Source organism: Alligator mississippiensis, chromosome 4, assembly GCF_030867095.1.
Source record: "Alligator mississippiensis isolate rAllMis1 chromosome 4, rAllMis1, whole genome shotgun sequence".
Classification (NCBI taxonomy): Eukaryota; Metazoa; Chordata; order Crocodylia; family Alligatoridae; genus Alligator; species Alligator mississippiensis.
This window is the reverse complement of record NC_081827.1, coordinates 26,546,027-26,569,080: the sequence shown is the minus strand read 5'-3', so window position 1 is coordinate 26,569,080 and position 23,054 is coordinate 26,546,027. Positions and strand designations below refer to the sequence as shown.

At 43.7% G+C, this 23,054-nt stretch overlaps 2 protein-coding genes across 4 annotated transcripts in view; both read left to right on the top strand.

Annotated features, from left to right (window-relative positions):
* Positions 1-17,780, top strand: part of ATXN7L1 (ataxin 7 like 1) — a 195,245-nt gene extending 177,465 nt beyond the window's left edge. For all 3 annotated transcript variants that reach the window (XM_019487459.2, XM_059725863.1, XM_019487457.2), the window contains 3 exons: positions 2,906-3,839; positions 11,528-11,602; positions 15,106-17,780. In XM_019487459.2, coding sequence (XP_019343004.1) covers positions 2,906-3,839; positions 11,528-11,602; positions 15,106-15,147 — 1,051 coding nt within the window. In that variant the 3' untranslated portion in view covers positions 15,148-17,780. The remainder of the gene's footprint in view (positions 1-2,905; positions 3,840-11,527; positions 11,603-15,105) is intronic.
* A 1,393-nt stretch (positions 17,781-19,173) lies between these two features.
* EFCAB10 (EF-hand calcium binding domain 10) lies at positions 19,174-22,659 on the top strand. The gene is made up of 4 exons (XM_019487461.2): positions 19,174-19,323; positions 20,978-21,142; positions 21,517-21,601; positions 22,070-22,659. Exons 1-4 carry the CDS (start codon positions 19,227-19,229, stop codon positions 22,104-22,106), a joined length of 384 nt encoding a protein of 127 aa, XP_019343006.1. The 5' UTR covers positions 19,174-19,226; the 3' UTR covers positions 22,107-22,659.
* The last annotated feature ends 395 nt before the right edge of the window (positions 22,660-23,054 follow it).

Sequence of the window (23,054 nt, the reverse complement as noted above, 5' to 3'; positions counted from 1 at the left end):
CAAGGAGGTTATTGTTGAGATAAATTAGAGAATGTCCTGATGGACCTAATGTTCATTTCTCAGAGTATGCAAAGCCCACAGTAATTTTCTCCCTACTGAACTAAACCAAGGGATTACAGATCAGGCCTTTCCACTTTTGCTTTGCTAGCAGCCTGATCTTTGGAGCAACTTTGAGGTCAACTTTGGATGCTGTTCCTTTCTTTCTCTCACAACTGAAAGAAAAACTATGTAATACTGACGTGCAGAATGGACCGAAGGTGTTTTGAATAAAACAGAAAGGGGTCAGTACAGTACAAACCCTTGACACGAAGCATCAAGATCACCTAAAATGATCAATCCATGTCAGCCTACAGATTTCGTAAGACTTATTGGCATGAATGTCTTAACATATTCAAGTATAATGCAGCATTATTATATTTTACACCAGGGTCCTAAGTTCTGTATATGGAGATTATATTTTTCCAAAGTGTAGTTGTAAACAAAAACAACTCAAGCTACTGGTGTAGGTAGGAGTGCTGCCATGCTGGCCATCACTGAATACATTTTGAACAGAAAAACTAGAAATCAGTTGCCATCAGCAAATTCAGCTAACAAAAAATAAACTTAGATTCTCGTGTGTACATTCAGATATCTCACAGAAATGGTTTATGCACAGTCATTAAAATTAGACAGCATTGCTAAAAGAAAATTAAATTAGGAATTTTGAAATCAATTTAAAAGTGACACTTCAATTTGAAGATGTGGTTTTAGAATTCCACTGTGCAACATGCAATTCCTTCCAGTGCAGCTATATTCAAGATAAGTGTTTCATGTCACATCACTCCTAGTATTATGAGGACTACGTTATACTAACTGAATGGCAGCTGTTAGATAAAACAGGTTTGGTGTTATTTAAATGTATTGCTACTAGCTTGTCTGACTAACCCAGTAGCTTCGAAATAATGCTACTCTGCCAGGAGAGCGAGTTTGGAACCAGTGGGTTCATTGCACAAGTTTCTAGAGTAGGTGGGGTCAGAAGGAGATAGATGCTTGATACACAGGTGCTGCTCCTCTTCCAGGAGCTGGTACGGTATTGATACCAGCTGTAAAAAAGGCAGTATGGCTATAGCTCCATGATACTTGTCATCCAAAGATAAAGCACTAGTTTCCTAGAATAAAGAAACAAGGATTTGTCTGTCAATTATTTTTGTCAAAGGGTACAGCACTGAGGTGGCTGAGACCACGTCTCCCAAGTAAACAGACCATGTTGCAGGGTGGTGACTTTAAGTGTGTAGTGCTGCTCTGTGTGGATTATTGCTTAATCCAGGAAGCTAATCAGCATTGCTGGGTGACAAGGCTAATTTTCCTGCCCACCCCACCTCATGGATGGGGCTACCCTTCTGGTTTAGGAAGCCGCCCTCTTGCAGCAGTGCAGTATGTTTAAGGACACTGCTCTCTGGAGCACAGTGAATTGACTGGGCTGGCACGGCCTGAGAGGGTGTCACTGGCACCACCATTAACATGAAACGTATAAATAATCCCTAGGCATCTCAGTACTGTGGTAAAATAAAAGGCTCCATCCTGCTCCCACTGAAATCCATGAGACAAATTTCAATGAAAGCAGGATCCAACCTTGTTTTTTTCAAAATACTATCTCAGGCTCTACAAGGAATGAAATCTCTGTGTATATTTAATGTTTCTTCTTTCAACAAATTTCATCCACACATCATTTCCCTACATAACATGGAAAGTTCATGACACTTGCTCCCTGGTTGTACACATTTCTTATCCTCAGCCCTCCTCCCCTTCTTCTGGATTGATCTTTTCTTATCTTCAGCCAGGAAAGACATGTGTAAAGCTGCAATTTTATACCTGAAGCTAGTGCAGCTCTGTAGTTCTGGATCATCCAGTCAAGATGAGGGATGGGGAGATGCCCTGCTTTATTTTCCTAAACAATAATATATAGTGCTTTTCAGTCCTCGTTCTTGAAGTTTCTTACAAACAGTAATAATCTGCTGTCCCCATTTTGTAGGTGGAGAAATGAAGACAGAGAGAGGCTAAGCAACTTGCCTGAAGTCTGCATTAAATTGCTGGCAGTGTAGAGAATAGAGCTCACTAATTTCTGGGCCTCTCCATAATCTCATCTCCCTTTCTGCCATTAGCATTGCTCTGTTTTAGGTTTTTCAATCCTAGAATGAGAAGGGGAAGTTCAGTGAAGAACAGAGAAGGAGAGTTTAGGCATTTGGGACTGATTTATGGAAAAATACACTAGTGAAGAATATTTATGGATATTTGTCCAAGTGACAGTTAAACAGTGAGGTGATATAGTTCTATAAAATTTAAACAGTTATATATAACAAGATAAAGAGGGTTCAGTTAGGGTGATACACAGGAGAGGAACTTTCTTTTGAAACCCACAGTTCCAATGCTAGGTGTTGGATCAGCTCTATAAATAGGTTGAACACTAGTCCAAAAATATATTATTAAATGTATGTGTTTCATCCAGATTAGGTAAAACAACAGTGTGTGTGTATATAGCTGGTTGTGCGTCAAAAAAACCTATGTTGAATGCATTCAGCTAATTTCAATGTTAATTGTTTAATAATATATTTTCAGAATAGTAAGTATTCAACCCATTGTAGAGCTGACCCAACACTCCAAAGCACCCAACACTGGAGCTGTGATTTCAAAAGGAAGCTATGAAACACAAAAAACTGATACCGAATGCAGAACTAAATGTGCATTGTTTGAGGTAAAATGTATGGGATTGCAAGGGGTAGGAGAATTAAAACATCCTTCGTTTGCCTTTTTCCCCTGTTAGGTCCTTCCAGCTAATCTCTTCCTGTCTGCATTGCTCAAATTGAACCTTCCAAGTAGAATAAATAGTAAAAATCTGAAACTCGATGTTTTTCTTTTTCATATTTAGGAAAATCCCTCCTGCGGCAGATAGCCCCATGCCTTCTCCAGCAGCACATATCACCACCCCTTTTCCGGCATCAGTTTTACAGCCTTTCAGCAACCCCAATGCAGTGTATATTCCTTCAACACCCATCAACTCAAGAATCACTTCTTCTTACATAATGACATCAGCCATGTTATCAAATACAGCCTTTGTGACAACGTCGGATACGAATTCCATTATGTCACACACCACAGCTTTTCCTCATGTGGCCGCGAGTTTAAGTATCATGGACTCAACTTTTAAGGCGCCATCAGCTGTGTCACCAGTGCCAGCAGTCATCCCTTCCCCATCCCACAAGCCATCCAAAACAAAAACCAGCAAATCCTCAAAAGTCAAAGACCTGTCCTCACGTAGTGATGAGTCTTCAAGTAACAAAAAGAAAAAGCCGCAGTCCTCTTCCTCCTCATTATCTTTGCAGACATCCTCGTCTTCATTTTCAGGGTCCCACAAAAAGAACTGTGTCCTGAACCCTAGTTCAACTTTGAACTCCTATCAGGCGACATCTTCCTATAACAGTATGTCTGTGCACAATACAAATAATGGAACAAGCCCACTCAGTGCCAAATCGGAGCCCTCAGGACGGACTTCATTATCAAGTAGCTCAACAGACTCAGTAAAGCATATGAGCATGGTAGTAAGCAGTATTGACTCCTCTAACTTGTCTGTATCCTCTCTTGTGCACCATTCAGGGGACCACTCCCTTGCAGCACACAATGCAGTGTCTTCTCTACCCCTTTCTTTTGACAAATCAGAAGGAAAAAAACGTAAAAACTCTAGTTCTAGTAGTAAAGCCTGTAAAATCACTAAAATGCCTGGTATGAATAGTGTTCACAAAAAGAGCACTGCCAACCTTATTTCTACGGTGCCAGATCCTACAAACAGCTCCATCTCTCGGCAGGTAAGGGACTCTTCCAGTTACTACATTGCAGCTCTTGTTTGTCTTGAAATATCTTGCACTGGGGGGAACAAGGTTTACAGTTGCCTCAGACTTGGTGTTACTTCATTTAGCTTTTTGTTTAGGCTCATTTAAAAACAAATTTCATGTGTTGTGATCCCTGCATAGAAAGGTGGTTCAAGTACACACAGGAACTGTTGTGATACTTTCCCTAAATAGTTTTGTTTTTATTTTGTGGCAGTTTTTATGAGACTATAAAATGAATCATTTATATTTTGAAAATCAAATTGAGGGGGAGAGGTGAGAAAGGACTGAGAAATTAATTTCTGCTCCTCTTGTTCATGTACTTGATACAGTGATTGCAAATTCAGTAGCATCAGTCTCATTCCTCAGGTCAGGTGGGTATACAGGCTTTCACTTTTGGAGTGGGATTTTTGTTTTTCTTGCGTAAGAGTAAACAAAATAAAGACCAAACCCAGAGAGGTGAAGAGTACCAGTCTCTACTGTCAATCCAGTAGTGGTTTTGTGTGTTCAGCATCTTTTCAACTCCAGGTCTAAACCAAACTCAGTATTTTTCCATCTTGAGCTACTCAGGTACTTGAGCTACTCATCCATTTTAAAGGTTTATTTCAAAACGAACTGTGGAAAATGAATGGCAGATTCTCTGAATTAATGTCCCTTTTCTTGAACTATATCTTCCTTCTGCTTTACACTTTTTAGGTTGGCTGAGCTCAATAACATTAATTCAACTCAGATTTAGTTCATATTTTGAATCAGCAAGATAGAAGTATGATAAACACATGGATCTAAAACAGCTCTCTAATTTGGTGTTTAATGCTCATGATTTTTTTTTAATTATGCATTATCCACTACACACCATTGTAACTGTTTTTCATCTCACGATTGGAAAATTCACATCAGCCTCCCAGAACAGGAGCGCTCAACCCCTAGCCCATTCCGGCCCCTGCAGCCCCACAGGCCATGGCCCCGCACACTAGATCGGGCATCCAGGGTAGCATGAGGCCCAATCCTGGCATGCAGGGGCTGGGCAGGGGCAGCATGGGGCCCCCAGAGCCCAATGCTAGCCAGGCAGAGGCAGCACGGGGCCCCACACCTGATCTCAGTGTGTGGAGAGCAGTCTGGGGCCTGATCAAGCCTGCAAATGGGCTCTATGCCATTCATCTGGCCCAGAGGTCCAAAACTATGAGCAGAACTGTTCTAGAAAAGAAAGAAGTGTAATTTTCACAGAATACAGAAGAATTTATTCTTAGGACAATCCATAATGCCCTCATTATAGAAAGCTAAGTGTTAATGGATTTAAATAAACTTACTCAAACCTTTAATTTGCTGTAAACTAATTAATGGAGTCTTGCAGGAGTCGGAGAAAGTTGCCCAGGCGATAGCCAGCCTCCCTTTCTTCATGCTAGATGGCAGTGGGAGTGGGGAAGGGAATGTTAACCATTGTAAAGTTAACAATATTTATAAAGGTAATAATTTCCTTTAGAATTATCCAGTGTCTTCATTTGATTATAATTGCTTTTACAAACAGCAGTGCTTAGTGTTTTCTCATTCCCCTCTAATTTGATGGAAAAAACCTGCCATAACGTGCACTGAAGCAGATTGTGCCTTTGGTAGAGCTGGGAGCTGAAAGTCATCACATTACAGACTCGCTTTGAAATCTTAAGCAAGTCACTTCACTTCTGCTTCGTCTGGAAAATGAAGCACATTTGCTTTCTTCAGTAGGGACCTGTGTTGCTTTCACCCTTGAAGCCTTTGGAGGCTCTTCCCTAATCGGAAGTAGAACAAATTACATTAAAGTAATCCTACTCCGAGTTCTGTGTGCCATTCGCACTTGGCTAATTGCAGTTTCCACCTTCTGCATGATTTGGTGCCACAAAATCTAGCACAGGTTCCCCCAGGTGGCCCAGAACAGCCCCTGGAGGCCTGGGAGGGCACCTGCATTTCATTAGCGTGCTGGCAGCAGACGAGGCAGTTTCAGAAGCTTATTCTGAACATCAGGTCATTATTTAAATGTGGGTGTGCTGGGAGCAGAGGATTCAATGCTGCTTTTAAATATCTAAAATATAAGGAGGTTATAAATTTCACCCAAATCTTGACAGAAAATCACCACTAGTTTTAGAACCTCAAACGTCTTGCAGAAAATGTCACTGTATAAGGGCAAAGTATGAATGAGTACATGGTGGCCATATATGTCCCAATAAAATCTTTATTATTTTGTAGCAGTTTTTATGTGATTATAAAATGTATTATTTAGCACCAGGAACATGCTCAGAGCTGTATAGCGCACAAAAACAAAGCCAGTCCCTGCCCTGGAGAGGGCTATACTCTAGAACAGCGATTCCCAACCAGGGCGCTATGAGATCCTTTTAAGGGTGTTGTGGGATGCCACACAATATTAGCACTGCTAATTGTGCAGACACCTACACATGATTCACAAGATAAAACTAGAGATTTTAGATAAGAATCCATCGTGTCAGGCATTCTGACTGGTGGCGAGCTTTCTGAGTTCTTTGCCACAAAAGAATTACTGTTAGTTTTCTGTAGTCAAAACACAAGGGAAAGCTAAGAGCTGGCATTTCCTAAGGGGTGTCTTGAGTCTAATCCTAGGTGTCTTGACTATAAAAACATTGAGAACCACTGCTCTCAAAAGCAGAAAGAAGTAGAAGACAGGATATACGGGGAAGTCCAGAGTTGGGGATAAATGTGAGGCTTTTTTGGTTTTGTTTTTAAGTAACAAAGCTTACAGATATAGATATATATATGTGTGTGTATGTATATTTTTATAACTTAGCTATACATATATGAAGCTAAGTTATAAAGCAGGGGTGGGCAAAATACGGCCCGCGGGGCCCCTAAAAAAAATGTAGAAAATTAATATTTCTCTGCCCTTGGTTCCTGCCAAAAGTGACAGGAACCAAAAACAGTAGGACCCAGGGGAAGCCCAGCAGGCGCCAAAGCAGTGGGGCCTGCCCCCCAGGCCAAAGCCCCAGCCAGGGTTTCTGAGCTAGGAGCATGTGGCTGCCCCACGCTGTAAGCTTAGGTAAGGGGGGGGGACCCCAGGCAAGGAAGGCGGGGGGGAGTGGCCCCGCCCACGCTTGGTGCCCCGCGCTGCAGCTGCTTGCAGCCCGCGTGGAGCTGCCTGTCCCTGCTCCGGACAGCCCCATGCGGGCTGCGAATGCCTGCAGTGTGGGGCACCAAGCATGGGGCAGGGAAGGGCCGCTTCCCCCCCCATGTTCAGCTTTTCCCTCGGCTCCCACCTCGCACAAAGAAAAGCGGCCCCTCGCCCGCCTCATGGCCAAGGCTGTCTGGAGCAGACACAGGCAGCCCCAGGCAGGCTGCAAGTGGCTGCAGCACAGGGTGCTGGGCATGGGGTGGGAAGGGGCTGCTTTCCCCACCCCACTGCACTCAGCACCACCTTGTAGCCTGGCGCCACTGCCAGGATGACAGTGGGGTGTGTTACAAGCTGGTGCTGAGCGCAGGGAAAAACAGCCTCTCGCCCGCCCCATGGCCAGCGCCCTGCGCTGCAGCCACCTGCAGCCCGCATGATGCTGTGAGCACCTTCAGCGGGGAGTGCCAGCCATGGGGCAGGCAAGGGGCCATTTTTTCCTGTGCTCAGCACCAGCTTCTTCCCTGCTGGCAAGCAGGGTGTTGGGGCTGTGCACTGCCCCCCACCTGTACCGCGGGGCTGGGGGGCACTGGGTGTGAGCAGGCAGGGCACCAGTGGGAGCACAAGGCCTGCACTGGTGTCACGGGGCCAGTGCCAGTGGAGCCCAGAGCAGGGTGGCAGGAGCGCAGGGTCCCAGCCGGCAGGGGCTCTATGGAGCCGGGCCAGCTCCCCTGTCTCCCTGCTGGTGCAGACCAGCCCAGCTCCACAGACCCCTGCTGGCCTGTGCCCCGCTCTGGGCCCCGCCGGTGCTGGCCCTGGGCCATTGGTCCCAAGATGGTGACCAGGGGGTGGGGCACCTGTCAAGGGGCGGGGCTACCTATGCGGCCCCCGGCAGGCTGCCAGAACTGAGTAAGTGGCCCTCCGCCAAAAAGAATTGCCCGCCCCTGTTATAAAGCCGCCATGTCATGAGGACGTTGCAGGAAATGGTGTTTGGAAGGGCCTTGAATGGAATGGGTGCTGTTGGATAAGGATTTCCATGCTGAGGAGCAGCACTGGGACTGGGGCAGAGTGGAGGTCCCCAAGAAAGTCCAAGCATGTTTTTTTTTTCTCCTCCTGGCTGAACAAACAGGGAGAAATGATTTACTGGGCTTTAAAAAAAGTTAATTCTATGTATTGGAGAAGGATATGGACATTGTTTTTCAGCTGGGGATGATCTCACACAGCCCTAAAAATCTGTACCATGTGAACAAAGCTGTGCTTTCCATCCCTACACAGTCATTGGACCGCTCTATGAATCGACCATACCTTTGCATCCCTGCTCAGTGGTTTTGAAAGATATACCCCAAATATGACTCAGTCATCTGAAACACAGGAAGCCTTAATGTCTAAACAAAGGAAGAAGAGCAGGCTCTGAATTTTTACTTCAATGCAGAATGCTGGTACTTTTATGCCCTTGGAATCAGGGACCTGTCACCTTTGTCCAAGACACAGGAATAGCAAGGTCTGGAGAAACAAATGTTCAAGGCACAATTGAGATGTTCCAAGTGCTGGTCCCTGCCCTCCCACTGACTTCTTCTGTGACCATTGGCTTTCAGCTGTTTCAGTCCCCTCATCTGTAAATTTAAGGGGCCTGGCAAACATAACATTTAGGCCATGATTAAGGTGTTAATTGCACCATAAATAGTAACCCTGCCACATGTTAAAGCCAATTTATGGGACAGTAATATATCAGACAAGGCACAAAGATATAATGTAGAATATCTTTATGGCTTGTTTATATCGTATGTTAAATTGAACACGTGGCCTGCCAGGACTGACCTACAACAGATTCTGGGGCTCAGCTGAGCATCAGGATGGCGTGAGACAGCTCCAGAGTCCAGGAAACAGCCATTCCCTACCTGACAAATGAGATCTGGCCAGGGACAGCCCCAGGTCCTGGACTCAGTGCCCTGCCTCATCCCAGTTAGGGGGACAAGGGGGTTCCATGAGCCCAATATCAGGAAGAAAACTCCCTTACCTCAATGTCAGGCTCTGCACCATAGAGAAAGTGTTTGTTGCTCACCCCATTATGTCCAGATGTTGGACATCACCGTACACAATTCAGAGGCCCCTGAAATAGTCCAACACAAAGGAGAGACGATTTAAAGCCTTTTCTGTGGCCCTTTTGCTGAGGAGGTATTCTAATGTATGAGTTAAAAGCTGGCCTTTCATAAGATAAACCTGCCTTGGGAGGTGGAAGCATGAGGATATCCGTGTCCCTGAGGCTAATGTGTGCATGCCTCTGTGTGTATACATACGCATACACACACCACTTCTTTTACTATGTAGAGAATCTTGCCTGTCAGATTACAAGAGAAAAAGCTGTTCCAACCACCCAGCAAAGAGAATGATTTGCTTTAAATCAGTGTGTGTGTTGTGGCTTGGATGCGCAAACACAGGGACACATACCTATAGAAAAGAATAGACGTGACTGTCTCGTTGGGTCAGAGACAATGAGGAATTGTTAGAAACCAAGTGACTGCAAGGGACCATAAAGTGTCTAGGGTTCTGAAATAATAAAGGAAGAGATTGCAATAAACTTTATTACAGTAACAGATTTATGATGTAAATAGTGAAGCTAAAAGGCCAGGAATTGTAAGGAGATTGGGAAGCCTTTCTCCACAGAAGATATTTAGGGTGTTGAACAAGCCATGTAAAAGACAACTATAAAAGTTGCAACCATGTATATATTTTACAGGGGTTGTTCAGTAATCATGGCAAGAAGAGGTGCAAACATAACTAGGGATGCAAAGTATTTTCCTCTATTCATTCTAATATCCTACAGTATTATCAGCCAGACATCTCAAGCAGTTAGAAGTAATTGAGCATTCCCATTCGCCCTAGTGGGGCCCTTGGCTCCTAATAGGGTTATAAATACATCAGGGACAAGTACTGGAGATTGACAGAGACACGGCACAGAAGTTATGAGGCTGAGGCCAGAAATCCAGTTGACTACTTACAGGGTTGCCAACTGACTGTAAATTTATGGATAGTCTGTAAAATAAAGGTTAAATATGTTGGTGTATAAAGTCCATAAAAAATTAAGCTGTCAAAAAAAAAATTAAGAAACCATGAGCTTGACTGAAGATCCATGGTTGTCACGAGGCTGGGCATAAGCGTTGATGCTCAGACAAAGCAGAGCAGCACCACCTTGTGTCTGAGCAGGAGTGCAGCTCAGCACCTTGCAGGAAAGCCTTGCAGGGCTTTGTGGCCCAGGGAGTCTCTGTAGCTCCCTCCTCTCCCCACTGCATCAGCTGTTGCCTGCCTGTAACAACTGTTCACCTTGAAGACAGGCAGGGCCATGTGGCCCCAGCTAGTCTGAGGCATAAGGCAGGACAAGGAGAGGGGTGGTGTGGCTGGGACAGAGCTCCAGAGCTGAGAGGGGGGGAGAGGTGGCAAGTTTGAGTCTATGTCAGGACAGGAGGAATGCAGGCTGCAGTCAGGGGTGTTAGGATGGGGTGGGGAGGGAGTAGGGAGCCCCTGGGTGGGGACAGCATAGTGTAAAACCATTGCTGCAGTCAAGACTTCTTGTCAACTTGTCATCACTCACTCATGTTAGTGCCAGTAAAAAAAAAAGGTTTGGTTGTCAGCAAAATGTTTGCAGGTTGTCAGTAAAAGATTTTTCTTGGGTTGACCACCCTGACTGCTCAAGGCCTTTGCAGTCCAGGGCATCCACTTGCAAGCTGCCTATAGCAGCATGGCAGAGTCTGGCCACAGCACAGCTAGACAGATGGACCACTGGAATTGGGATTTTCCATGCCATACTGTTACTATTTTTCTATGCTTCTGAAATATAATCTTTGTTACTTGCTTTGACAAAACCCTCAAGGGTCAGGGTGCTCCCAAAGATACCCTGGGTTTGGGTAAACGTGTTGGTCCCCCATTCTGCTGAACCGGTATGCGCAAGTTATAAATTCACCCAGAAATTATGGTTTGCTACAGGCACTTTAGTAAAGCAACAAAAAAAAAAAAGGTTTATTACAAGGACAGATGATGAAAGGGCTTATTAGACTAACAGATGACATCAAAAAGAAAGTGATCACGTGCTTTGACAGCAGAGTACAGTAAAACCAAACTGACAAAATCCTGCCCCCATGTTCAGACTATCACTTAGCCCTGCAAAAATCTCCCAGGGTCGATTTCCACTCGGCCACAGCTAGCTCCTTCACCCTCCATTCCCTTTCCTCCTGTCCCAGGGAGCCCCCCTCTAGCGACCCCCTAACGGTCACTGCCTCCAGAGTGTTTCACGCAGCTTCCCCCACCTCTCTTCAGGGCAGCCAGAGATCCTCTAGAGATTCTGCCTGTGGATCCGAGACAACTACCTTTTTAATGGCGTGGTGGTTCAAAAAGATCACTAGGAGTCCATCTAAAGGAATGTGCATAACTGTGATGGCAATACTACTTCTGTCTTCTAAAGATAAAGTTAATACCACTTTAGACATGAAAGAAAACAAGACTCCGAGTAGCTTCTGCATTCACCTGCCAACAATGTGCATCTCAATACTACTCCATTGATGTCTTTCAGATTGGAAAAAATAGCAGTGTAGCTTTGTCACAATCCAGTCCTTCAAGTACGTCAAATCCAGTACACAACAGACAAGTAAGTTGCTTTATTTTTTAAAGTACCAGATACTCTGTCAAGTAACATTTAAATTGTTTTGTGCATTAAAGCTTATAAATATAATTTACCCTTTATACACGTAGCCTCTCTTTCTTTTACTAACACTAGAATTTTTTTGCAGTTGTTTTGCCCTCTGGTTTTATGAATGACACACTTTCTGCTTATTGTTGGCTATCTGCAGCATTTCCCGATAAGCTTGTCTGTCTGTCCCATAGATACTGGAAAACCACTCAACAGTAGTCACTGAAACGATGTTGTATATGTGGCACCAACCACAAAAGGAGACTGCATTGGCCAATGCAGCTATATCTGATTTCCCTAACTGGTTGCCCCAGCAAAGTCCAAAATTGGCACAGAAGGGGGAAAAGAATCTAAAAATGGGCAAAAAGTAAAATTGAGAGAGAGAGAAAGAAAAGACAGAAATATGAAAGAGAAAAGCTGGCCTCCAGAGAGAATTTGACTGGTAATTCTGGCAACGTAAACTAAGCTGAGTCCTTCCCTGGCTATCAGAAGTCACGCCCATCTTTGCCATCCCTCCCATGCCGTCTGCTGGAAAGGCACTTTCATTTTTATGAGGACAGGTGATTGGCCTGTGATTCATACCCCAGCCTGGAGGAGTAGAGTAACAGACTGTTTTGTGCCTGGTCCTACCCTTTAACCTCTCTGGGCTGAGTGGCCTTATCAGCAGGTGACTGGAACACAAAAGTCTCCCACTGAATTGTGGTGCGGTCCCCACAGAAGGATAAGCTTTTCACAGCAGCTGTCCCAGAAGAACTGCCTGTGTGGACACTGTTCTGGAGTAACTAAAATATACCAGTAGTTATTCTAAATGCTTATGCTGCTCAATGTCCCTCATGTAGATGAGGCAAGAGAGAGAGAAAAGAAATAGCAGTGGTCCTGATATTGTTAGCTCACATCATTTCCCTCCATTGAGAAGAATCTGAGTTGCTTTCCTTAAAAAATGAACTAACAAATTGTGACCTAAATCAACTTATCTTCCAAATCATTTTCCCTGTTGCTAGCTGAGGCATGGAGGTTGTGTACATGGGGAGAAGACCTAGCTTTAAGAAAAATTTCATGGAGAAATCTTTCCCTACCTGCATGTGTCTCAGAACTGGCTTTTGCTGGGTTAAGACATAAAATTGTCCAATTAGAAGTAGCACCCAGAGGAGACAGCTGCTTTTGGACCCTGGCAGGAGTTAAGCTGCTGGAAAAAGCTGGAACATCTGTACAGTCAGTTTCTACAGGGAAAGCGGTGATTCGAACACAACAGAACAGAACATCTGTATGTGGCCTTAGGATAGGAATTTTAAGGGCAAAGAAAAAAAATATATTATTGGGCTCGGAAAGGATGTGTGTGGTTTGGTTTGGTTTGCTCAGTTTTGTGATTTTCAGTGGCTTGAGCAGAGGTTTTAAAATGTGGTATCAGTGCTGGACAGTGTGTGCTCATTCTTACTCTGTACAATATTCTTTGATAAGATTTTTGTCAGTTACTTAACATAAATTTATCTGGAAGTTAGTTTAGCAGCTGATACTGTTTTGGGCAGGCTGAGCTGTATGGTCCTTAATAAATAGTAATGGAGTTGGTGCCGTGATATGACATGAAAATATCCCCTTTACTTACTGCAGTCAGCTGTGTATTTAAAGTACGTCATCAGAATTTTGTTTCCACATTAATTTATAATGAATTAAATGGTATTGCCTTAGTAACATTTTAGGTAACTGACTTTTTTAATCTTTTAAGTGCTCAATATTAAGGTTTTTAAATATGAATATGTAAATTAAGAGGAAGTGACAATGCACTGTGTGCCATTTGGGCTTTGAGCATTGCTTTGAGCTACTGGATATGCTGTGTAAGGAAAAGATACATTAGAGCTACTGCTTCTTGCTCGTCATTGGCCTGCCATTTTCATTCATTAAGTCAGTGCATCACTAGATCTTTTCTTGAAATGCCTCACACAATCCCAAAAGGAAACATGCCGCATATTCAGTATAGCCAATAGTCTCATGTAATTGGAATGCATTTATGTGTATATGGGTGCTGACACATTCATTTAATGAGATGATGGGATCTGATCCTCAGTTGCAATAATCATGTGTCATGTCATGCCATGCCATGCTATGCAGCTGCCCCCCGGCATGGGTTTGCAAGTGTCAAACAGGGAGTCAATTGATTCTAACACCCCCTTCTCCCCTGTAAACCCCTGTGCCTGCCAGCCCCACACATGGGGCTACACAGATGGTTTGTGAAGGACCCAGCCCACCGTGACCCCAGGGTTCAGGCATCTCTCCCCAATCCCAAGGTCCCCATGTGCATGCAGCTGGGCGTACCAAGACCTGTAAAACCAGCATGTGCAGTAGGGGTCTGTGAAGCTTCAGTCACTGATTCAATTCAGAGATTTGGCCCAATTTGGTGGCCAAATCTCCTTATCGAATCAGAAGACCCATTAATCTCTCCAAATCAATTCAGAGAGATTCAATGATTCAGCCATAGACACAGCTTTATATGTTTTTTCTGTGTACCTCGAGATACCAGGAGCAGCTCGTAAACATGAGATGGTGGGGCGGATGGAGCATCCCACAGGAGCATGGGGGGATCCCCTGCGCACTCGGTGGCAGACCCGGAAGTAGACCAGAAACACTTTTGGTCCGCTTCCAGGTCTGCTGCCAAGCGCACAGGGGAACCTTTCCCCCTCCCCCCCCTCCCCCCGCATGCTCCATCCACCCCACCATCTCAGCGTTCACGAGCCATGCCTGGTACCTCAAGGTACATAGAGAAAACATATAAAGCGGTGTCTGTGGCTGAATCGCTGATTCTCTGAACAGAAATCAAATCTTCCAATTCAGATTTGGCCGAATCAAACCGGGACAGTGATCCAAATCAGCAAATTGAATCACTGTTCCCTGAATCAGGCCAAATCCAAATCGAATACTGCCTGCTTCGCACATCCCCAGTATGCAGGACTGTAGGGCATGTGGGTTTGCAGCTATCAGGCAGGGCATTGGTTCCCCCTGCTCAACTTGCAGAGTGGGGAGAGCCAAGTAGGGGAAGCTTCACACCCAGTACTGTAGTGGAAAAGGTTTGTGGGGCAAACGCACTGCAGGGCTGCATGGAAAGCCTTAACATGCCACATGTTCAAATTAAAGAACCATATAAATGAGCCACAAGATGTTTCACGGTAAAGAAGGAACATCTTTGTAGCTGGTTTGGCATTTTGGGTGAACATGTGGCACGGCATGTAACTTATCAGACTATCAACCAAAGAGTCGTGCAGTAAAGGTAATATCTGCCAGGGACCTACATTTTGCAAAAGGGATTAAACTTCAGTTATTATGAGACCTAATAAAAGGGTTTGTTTATTATTATTCTTCCTTGCAGCATTAGTTGCATTATGAAAGTAGTCACTATGTTAACTATTAAAAGCATATTCTGAAAAATGTAATTTCTTGGTTTTGAAACTGGCTCTGATTTCTTTTTTTAGAAGACGTCAAACCGGACTGGCAGAATAAGGACTCTTCCATAAGAATGAAACGGAACCAGCTGATAATCTCTAGCTCTCAGCAGCCCTACTCCACAGGGTTTTTATTTTCTGTCCTGCAGGTGGATTTAACCTTTTATCAATTTGTGGTTTTAAAGAAAATTTTAAATTTACAGAAAACTGTACTAGTGCTTTGTTTAGTTTCTCACTTAGTATTTGCCACTGATCTGTGCATTCTGCTTTGTTCTGTTTCACGACTTTTCAAGCTGTTAGTATTGCATTGCTCCCTTTGTTTCCTACAGCACTGACAGTGGACATTCCAGAATAATCTAATTCATGGTTTGAATTTATTTTCAGTTGTTCTCCAAACTGCTTGTCATTACCTAAAAACTACAGTAATCTCTCTATTTATGCTTGTCCTATGGATAAGAAATATTACTGAGTGCATTTCTCAGCAGTGTGTAACAATTGGGGCACTGCAACTGTAGAGAATAATCCTGGTGGGTGCTCAACACCTCAGCTCCCGTTGACTTCAGAGGGAGATCCAAGTGCTCAGCATTCAGGGGATAAACGTCTTAAGGAATCTGTACTCCAGTCAAGGCATAGACGATTTATGCACCTAACTCCCATTATTGTTAGTAGGAACTCAACATGAAAATTGGCAGGAGTCTAGGCCCTTAAGATCAAACTAATGGTTTGCTTCATTAAATGATCTGGATGCAAGGACAAGAGTTAAGCAGATTGGTTTGCATCAGTAGAATTGCACTGACAGTGTTTTCTTATAGGATTACTGAATATTTTTTTTTTTTTTTATAAAATGTAGATTTTATAATCGGGAAGTTGATACTAGGTACTGGAACACTAGTTCAGAGGAGTTAATTTTTATTTCTACAGTGTTAAAAGTGCACTTATGCTGGTTTATTTACATCTTGGGGAAAGGAGAGAGACTGCAAATAGTAGGGAGATTATTACTACTTTCTTTTTTAAAAAAAGAAGGCTTAAGGCAGATTTTAAAACTTATAAAATGTTTAAGCAATTATAAACAAGGCTAGACCCTTTGAAAAAAGTTTAGAAGATATTCTTAAAGTAAATTTTTATAGTGTTAATTTTGTAATAATTTATGTTTTGCTATATTTCGGAGCTAACTGACCGGAATAGTTTCAGAAACAGTATGAAACTTAGGAAAGTTGAAGCAATGTTTATATTTTTAAGATGTTCTTTGAATTATGTTTTTATTGTACATTTCTTCAGACTGAAAAAATGTGTACATATCTTTGTTATTTTTGCACAATTTTTGTCTTGTTTAGTTTTAGGAGCAGTACTATGTTGATTTTTTTTTTATTTATTTTGAGTTGTAAAACTGCAGGATTTTAAAAATCTCAGTAACAAAGTCACCCTCTAATTAATCAACTGTCACTTCACCTTTGGAGGGAAACAAGTGGTTGTGAGATTCAGTGGCTGCTTCTGAGAAATAATGCTAGTCAATGACTGAAGGAGTGAGCAATTCAGTAGTTTTAAGAAGTTTTAGCTCTTAACATGCATCTTTTAATTGGAAAGCTGGAATATGGAGACTGTCCTTTGAATGCTGCTTTATATGTATTTTTGAACTGGCTTAGACCTGACAGCATTTCGGGAAAGCTAAGCATCAAGTGAAAACCCCATGGTATTTCTTCCTTCATACAGAATCATTATTTAATTTTCTATGTATTAAAAAATCAGCCTGAAAAGTGAAATGGAAATAAACATTTTAAAAATGGATATAAACTGGACCAGCCTATAATGCATTCTTAGTGTAGCATTCACTCAGCAGTTCTTTTTCTCCCCCATTTGCCTGAAGATCTTGTGATTCGTTTCCAGCAATAGAGGCTCAGAAGCTTTGGTTGTTACACATACGCAATGCATAGGCCCGTCAGCCATAAAAAGCGACTTGGATAACTTGTATGCCTTCTTTTGTATCAATGTAACGATTGTAAATAATGCTGATCAACCTTTGTAGAGAATAGTTTATACAGCATATTCTATTACTGCTGATTCTCAGTGAACTCTTGTTTTAAAAAAGAAAAAAAGAAATTTTTCTATTTACACCTTATATTTTGTTATGCTGTTGACCCATGGCACTTTAACAAAACTCTGTGGGTTTTGCATAGCTGGTCAGTCATGGGGTATATTAAATAACTTGTTGCACAGAAACAAATTTGCACCTGCTCTATTGTGCTTTCCTACTACAGATTTTAGAACCTTTTCCAGAAGACTTTTGAAGAAAGCATGTCCAATCATTCTAAAGAAAAAATGCCATACTTGTACAGTCAATTTCTTTTCTACAATCCATATTTTGTAACACTAAGTATTTTCATTCTTTGTCCTGCACCTTTATGTATTAGCAGTATCAAATAGAGTTCATTCCATGCTTGTGATAATTGTAAGCAGAGTAAATGTCTAAAGTAGGTGTAAATAGTAAATTCTATGGCTTACAGTTTAAAAAAAAGGAAAAACAGAACAAACCCGTATCTGATTGATACTGCCATGGTTCAACACCAGGCCTGGAGATATTCTCTAGTGAGCGATTGTATTTTTTTTGTTTGTTTGTTTGTTTGTTTGGGGTTTTTTGCTTTATTATTATTATTTTTTTGTAACATGGCTTTGTAAATAAAATAATTTATATGTTTGTAAGAAATAAATTTGCAGTGTTGTTTATCTTTTTGAAAACAAAGGTCTGTAGGTATAGGTTGAATTGTACTCCAACCCTGACTGTGCAGTTGGCAGGGACCATGGATTTCTGTACTGAAAAACTTCCCTGTGTTTTCCTTTGCTGACTTTTACACGCCCCGCCATTGCTGTTCGTTTTGAGTCGGCTTTGCCAACACTGCCAGGTAGGTGCACACACTTCCCATTCCTCCCCTCTGGGCACATGTGGAAGTAACATCCTCCCAGCATTGCTCTTCTGGAAAGCTGCCCTGCTAAACTTGGTCCAGATTGACTTATGTTTTTGTTTCTTACCAGAAACGTTGTTTTGTATTCAGGAACATTCAGAGCCTATGAAGATAGTGGAGTCTCACTTTCCTCCTTAATTTGGTCAGTTTCCAACATTCAAAACAGTGGGAAAATCTTATCTGCATTTAATGTTATTTAAAAAACGGGGAGATGCAAAAAGATGTCTTTCCTTCCTTGCGCTGCCATAATCCAACTGCACTTTTTGGCTACAATTCAAGCTCAGCTAACCTGCTGGACTTTTTAAACCTAGTGGCATGGCAGCTGAAGTAAAATCTGTGGGCTTAAGATGTCTCTCTGACCATCAAGTTAGAGCTCTTTGTCTTCACAAGGCTCAGTGCCAACTTTAATCCCACTTAGGAGATATTTTAAGAAGCCAGGTGAGATTTAAACTGGTCGGAGGACAATGCAGACCCTTTGCATTGGTATGGTTTTCACCTACAGCAAATCTGATCTGCAGATCAGGAGAGAAAGCGGTGGAGGGAAGCCTGGGCCAGAGCGGGGTCCGGTCGCACCAGGGGTGTCCTGGGTTTGACAAGGCTGAGAAGCGCAGTCGTGGATGGGCCTGCTCCCACTTCCCGGAGGCTTCGGCTCTTTCGTGGCAGGATTTTCTTTCCGAGGACTCTGCAAAAGATCAGAACGAGGCCTTGACGCCAAAGCGGTTCCAGTCGTACTCTCTCGATGGAAAACGCTGATGTCTTCTAAGTGCAGTTGCCTGCCCAGGTTTTGTTGGCGCAGGAGGGTTGTTCAGGAGGGTTTATGAGCTGTCTCTGTGTTTGGAAATGGTTTGTTTTGGGGAAAGGGCAAGAGCCCCTCCCTGTTGGCTTGATGCATTTTTTTTTTTCTACTCCCTTTACTCAGGTGCTGCATGCTTGGAAATCCCAGCGTCGCAGGACCCGGACCACCCCTCCATTGCTGCTGCGCACCGCGTCAGCACCAGCGCGGCACCGCCGCCGGCTGCGGCCTCGCTTCCGCCGCAAACGCCAACCCCCGCCCCGCCCCGCCCCGCGGCCGGACACGTGCGGGGGGCGGGGCTCTGCGCGCACGTTCGGTGCCGCCGCGGGGGGCGGGGCCAGGGCCGAGCTCCCGCGCATGCGCCCCGAGCGCGGGCCCGGGCCCGTCTCCCGGCAACGCGGATGGCGGCGGAGCGGAGCGGCCGCGAGTACCTGGCGCGGCACCGGGTCGCCGAGCTGCTGCAGGGACTAGGCGCGCTGCTGCTGCACCACCGCCCCGGTGCGCCCGCCCGCCCTCCTGCCCCGCCCCGGCACTCGGCAGCGCGTCCCAGGGGCTGCTGAGCGCCGCCCGGGAGGGAGGTCAATGGCGGCCGGGGCGGGGCGGGGCGGGGCGGGGCGCAGTGAAACGAGCGTCGAAGGGTGGAGCCGCGTCATACAGCGGGCCCGGGGGCTTCCGATGCGGGAGCGTGTGCTTGCTTCCTGGAGGGAAGTCTCGCACCCTAGTCCCCAGCCGAAAGCACGGCGGCGCGCTGGCCTTGTCACGGGCACGTTGGGGTTGTAGAAACCGCCCGGAGTAGACTCAAGCAGAGCTGGCAACCCTCCCGGGGGATGCGTTGCCCTTGGTGCCACCAACTCAGTTTTGACTTTGAGACCTGGGCCAGGGGACGGTTTCATCAGCCCTTAGAGGCTTTGGGTTCAGTTGGTCGACGCAGGGCTGCGGTGCCAGGATCTGAGCCGTACGTGTCTGGGCCTGCGCAGGCTGGGCTTGCAGGGCATTCTTCATGGGCACGCAAGGTTCGGGATCCTGAAGAAACATCTTTGCGCGGCTCTTCACGCTGAAGTTTCACTTTCTTTTTCTCACTCAGGTGCTTTATGACTTGGCATGCAAGCACCCAGGCAGGGTCAATGCTGGCAGTGTAGAGCCTGTAACAACCGACATGTCTCCTGTGGCAAAGGGAACTTGAGCAACGCCTTCCGGAGCGGAGAGGTGAAATCCGGGTCCTGGTGAAGTCCATGTGCAAGTTTTGCCACTGACTTCAGGAGGGCCAAGATTTCACTCCCACCTGGAAGTGATGTACAAAATAAGGTCAGGCACTATAATCAATCAAATGTGCCAGAGAGCAAGCAGCAATTACACCTTCTGTTGTACTTGTAATATGGACCATAGTCTGACAATAGAGTTGGGTCAGTTATGTGTTTCTAGCACGGGTTGGCAACCCCCCAGCACGCGTTTGCTTGGCACGCGTGCCTCGAGGCAGACAGCAGGAAAGGGGCTGGGGCTGCGCTGCCACACCAAGGATCAGGCCCCTCATGGCTCCCGCATCACCAGTCCATGGTACACCAACATCTTTCAAGTCCAGGTTGCAAGTGTTTTTGATGCTTGGCCCAAAAACATTGCCAACCCCTGTTCTAGCACATTTTGGAGGTCAGCATAGGAACCTCTTATTTATTCACCATCTTTTTAAATAAATACTGGTTAAATCACCCCCTTGCTACACACCCGAATAGCCAACTGTTTACTATAGATACATAAAAGGAGACTGCCTTCAATGACTCAGCTGTTCCTCAATAGCTTGTTAGCACTGAATCCAACGAGACATAACATCACGGTCCTGGTCCAGAGCTACACACGATGGTGTTTTGGCCATAATGAGACTGCAGTTCCTAGCACGTTTATGTAGATTAGAAGGAATATTTTATGTTTATGAAATTGAAGACTGAAGTAGTAATTTAGATGCATTAGATTTGATTGTAGTTTCACCAACCTTATACTAAAACAAATCTAGTTGTCTTTGGTAACTGGAGTTACTTTTGTAGTATAGTAAACGCAAGTTGGAATCCAATCAATCATAGACCATAGTCAAATGCTGACATATTTAGCAGTTTAAAAATGCAGAAGACTAACACATGTTATCTCCTTTATTCTCTTACAGAAAGACCAAGAGAGTTTTTGATCCAAGCACTGGAAAGAATAAAGCTTGCAAAACAAACTGGTGTGGATTATCCCTATCTTATGGACGAATCAAATTTAGAAGCTATGTTTGAGATGTTAGACACTGCAAGTCAAGGTTATATAACACTGGTGCAGTACAAAGAAGGTTAGCCCTTCTTGACTTATCTTTTACTTAAGAAAAAGCAGTATTTTTATTTACAAATTAGAACTTTACTAAAGTACATTTGATGGTATTACATGCAAGACTATTGCGGAAAAGCAGCTGAAATTGTTCCACTCAGAGAAAATTCTGACCTCTATAGACTCTAGCTTTGACAAAAAGTAACTTATTGCAAAAAAAATCCTTAAAGGTTTTTAAGCAAGTCAAAATGTAGCACCTTTTGACATGGCACCCACCATTGAGCCAAAAAGGTCTAACAATTCTCATTATAGAGTTCGGCACTTTTTTCCCCAACTGTAACAAAGGCCTAAGGCTATTCTAAATGTATAATTAAAACTCATTCTTTAAAATCTTTGTAGCTCTTAAAACCTTGGGGCTAAGTGCTCAGGATGTGTCTTATGAAGATGGCACAAATATCACATTGGAAATATTCAAGGAAGAAGTGTAAGTGAACATTTTTGTCATTTGGGTTTTTTTGTGGAGGAAAGAGAAACGTGTGGTTGATCTAAAGTTCACCTTTTTTCAAATGCATACATTTTTAACTCCATTATGGTATTTGTGCATTTAAAGCTATATTCTAAAAAGGTACTCCCATCTTTGCTGTTGTTCTGACAGTGGTCAGATTTCCTAGGACAGGTCAGCTGTTTTGCTTCTGTTCCTAGTATAGTGTGTGCATTTCTTCTGTCATCCGTAAGGGCACGGGCATGTGAACACTTACTGACTTCATGGTAACGTGTAGGGACTTGCAGAACAGACCTTGCTCCATGGTAAATACCGATGGGACAAGCTCTTACCCTATAGTAAATGACAGGTAACCTGAGGTGGATCATCCATTAATCACAAGGAAAGAGAGAGATAAAGCTCCAACTAGAGTCTATGTAGAATATCAAATTTGTTTTTCTTTTGTTTCAGGAAGAAAAAGATGCTGGCGAGCTGGGCAGTGTATTAGTATCAACAACTATCGTGAATATTTCCCTAAAGTCTCATTCTTATGTTTTATGGCCTTTAAGGTATAGATAATCTCTCTCATCCAAAATATATTCTTAGGCTAATAAAGTAGCATCAGTACAGTACACAAGAGGTTTTTTGTGCCAGCTTTAACAGTGGAGTCACTAAGACAAATTTGTTCAGCTGTACAAACCGTACAGCTGAAAGCCAGCTTTTGAAGGCTCCTTTAGTTTGAAAGATATTGTCAAAATAAGTAGTGTATAAAAACATCCTTTCCCAACAAAGCCGTTGTTCTGAAGCCTCAATGATAACCAACTCCTCTTTGACAAAGTACTGCCGAGTTACAATCCTGGCTCACCATATATAATCCTGCTCCTATACAGAAATTTTTACAGCATGCAACAGCAGCAGTTATATAGCACCAAATAATATTTAACTTTTAAAATGTCAAATTTCTTTCAAACCTCTTGTGTAGAAACAAAAGCTGGTTTAACATAAGGAAGATGCCTGCATTTGAACTTGGGCAATTTCAGATAAAAAGATTATTAACAATTGCAACTGTCTTGAGGCTTTTTCTTAAACAAGCGGCAAGACACAAAACGCACAGTTATAAACAAGCCTGTAGAGGCCTTGGACACTTCTGGAAGCAGGTGGTCAAAAATGCCCAATGACTAGGCTTAATTTCAAATCATCAGAAAGCAAACACATGACTCCCCTTATTCATAAGTCTCTGCATACGCATATGGGTATGCAATTCCCAACCTGTAACTTTCCACGCATCAAACCAAATCACGAATTCATGTGGAATGTGTCTATCCCTGTACACAGTAATATATGTGCTGTCTACTCCATATTCTTTGCTAAGCTGTGAAAACATCTATGTGACCTGAAAGCAATTATCTACTATGGAGACCTCTAGGTTAACGAGAAATATATTCTCATCCCCATC

Bases quoted from the DNA above. Each gene is read 5' to 3' on its own strand.
- EFCAB10 (XM_019487461.2), top strand. From the start codon at position 19,227: ATGGCGGCGGAGCGGAGCGGCCGCGAGTACCTGGCGCGGCACCGGGTC. The intron at 21,143-21,516 runs GTTAGCCCTTCT...AAATCTTTGTAG, and splicing joins ACTGGTGCAGTACAAAGAAG to CTCTTAAAACCTTGGGGCTA. The intron at 21,602-22,069 runs GTAAGTGAACAT...CTTTTGTTTCAG, and splicing joins GAAATATTCAAGGAAGAAGT to GAAGAAAAAGATGCTGGCGA.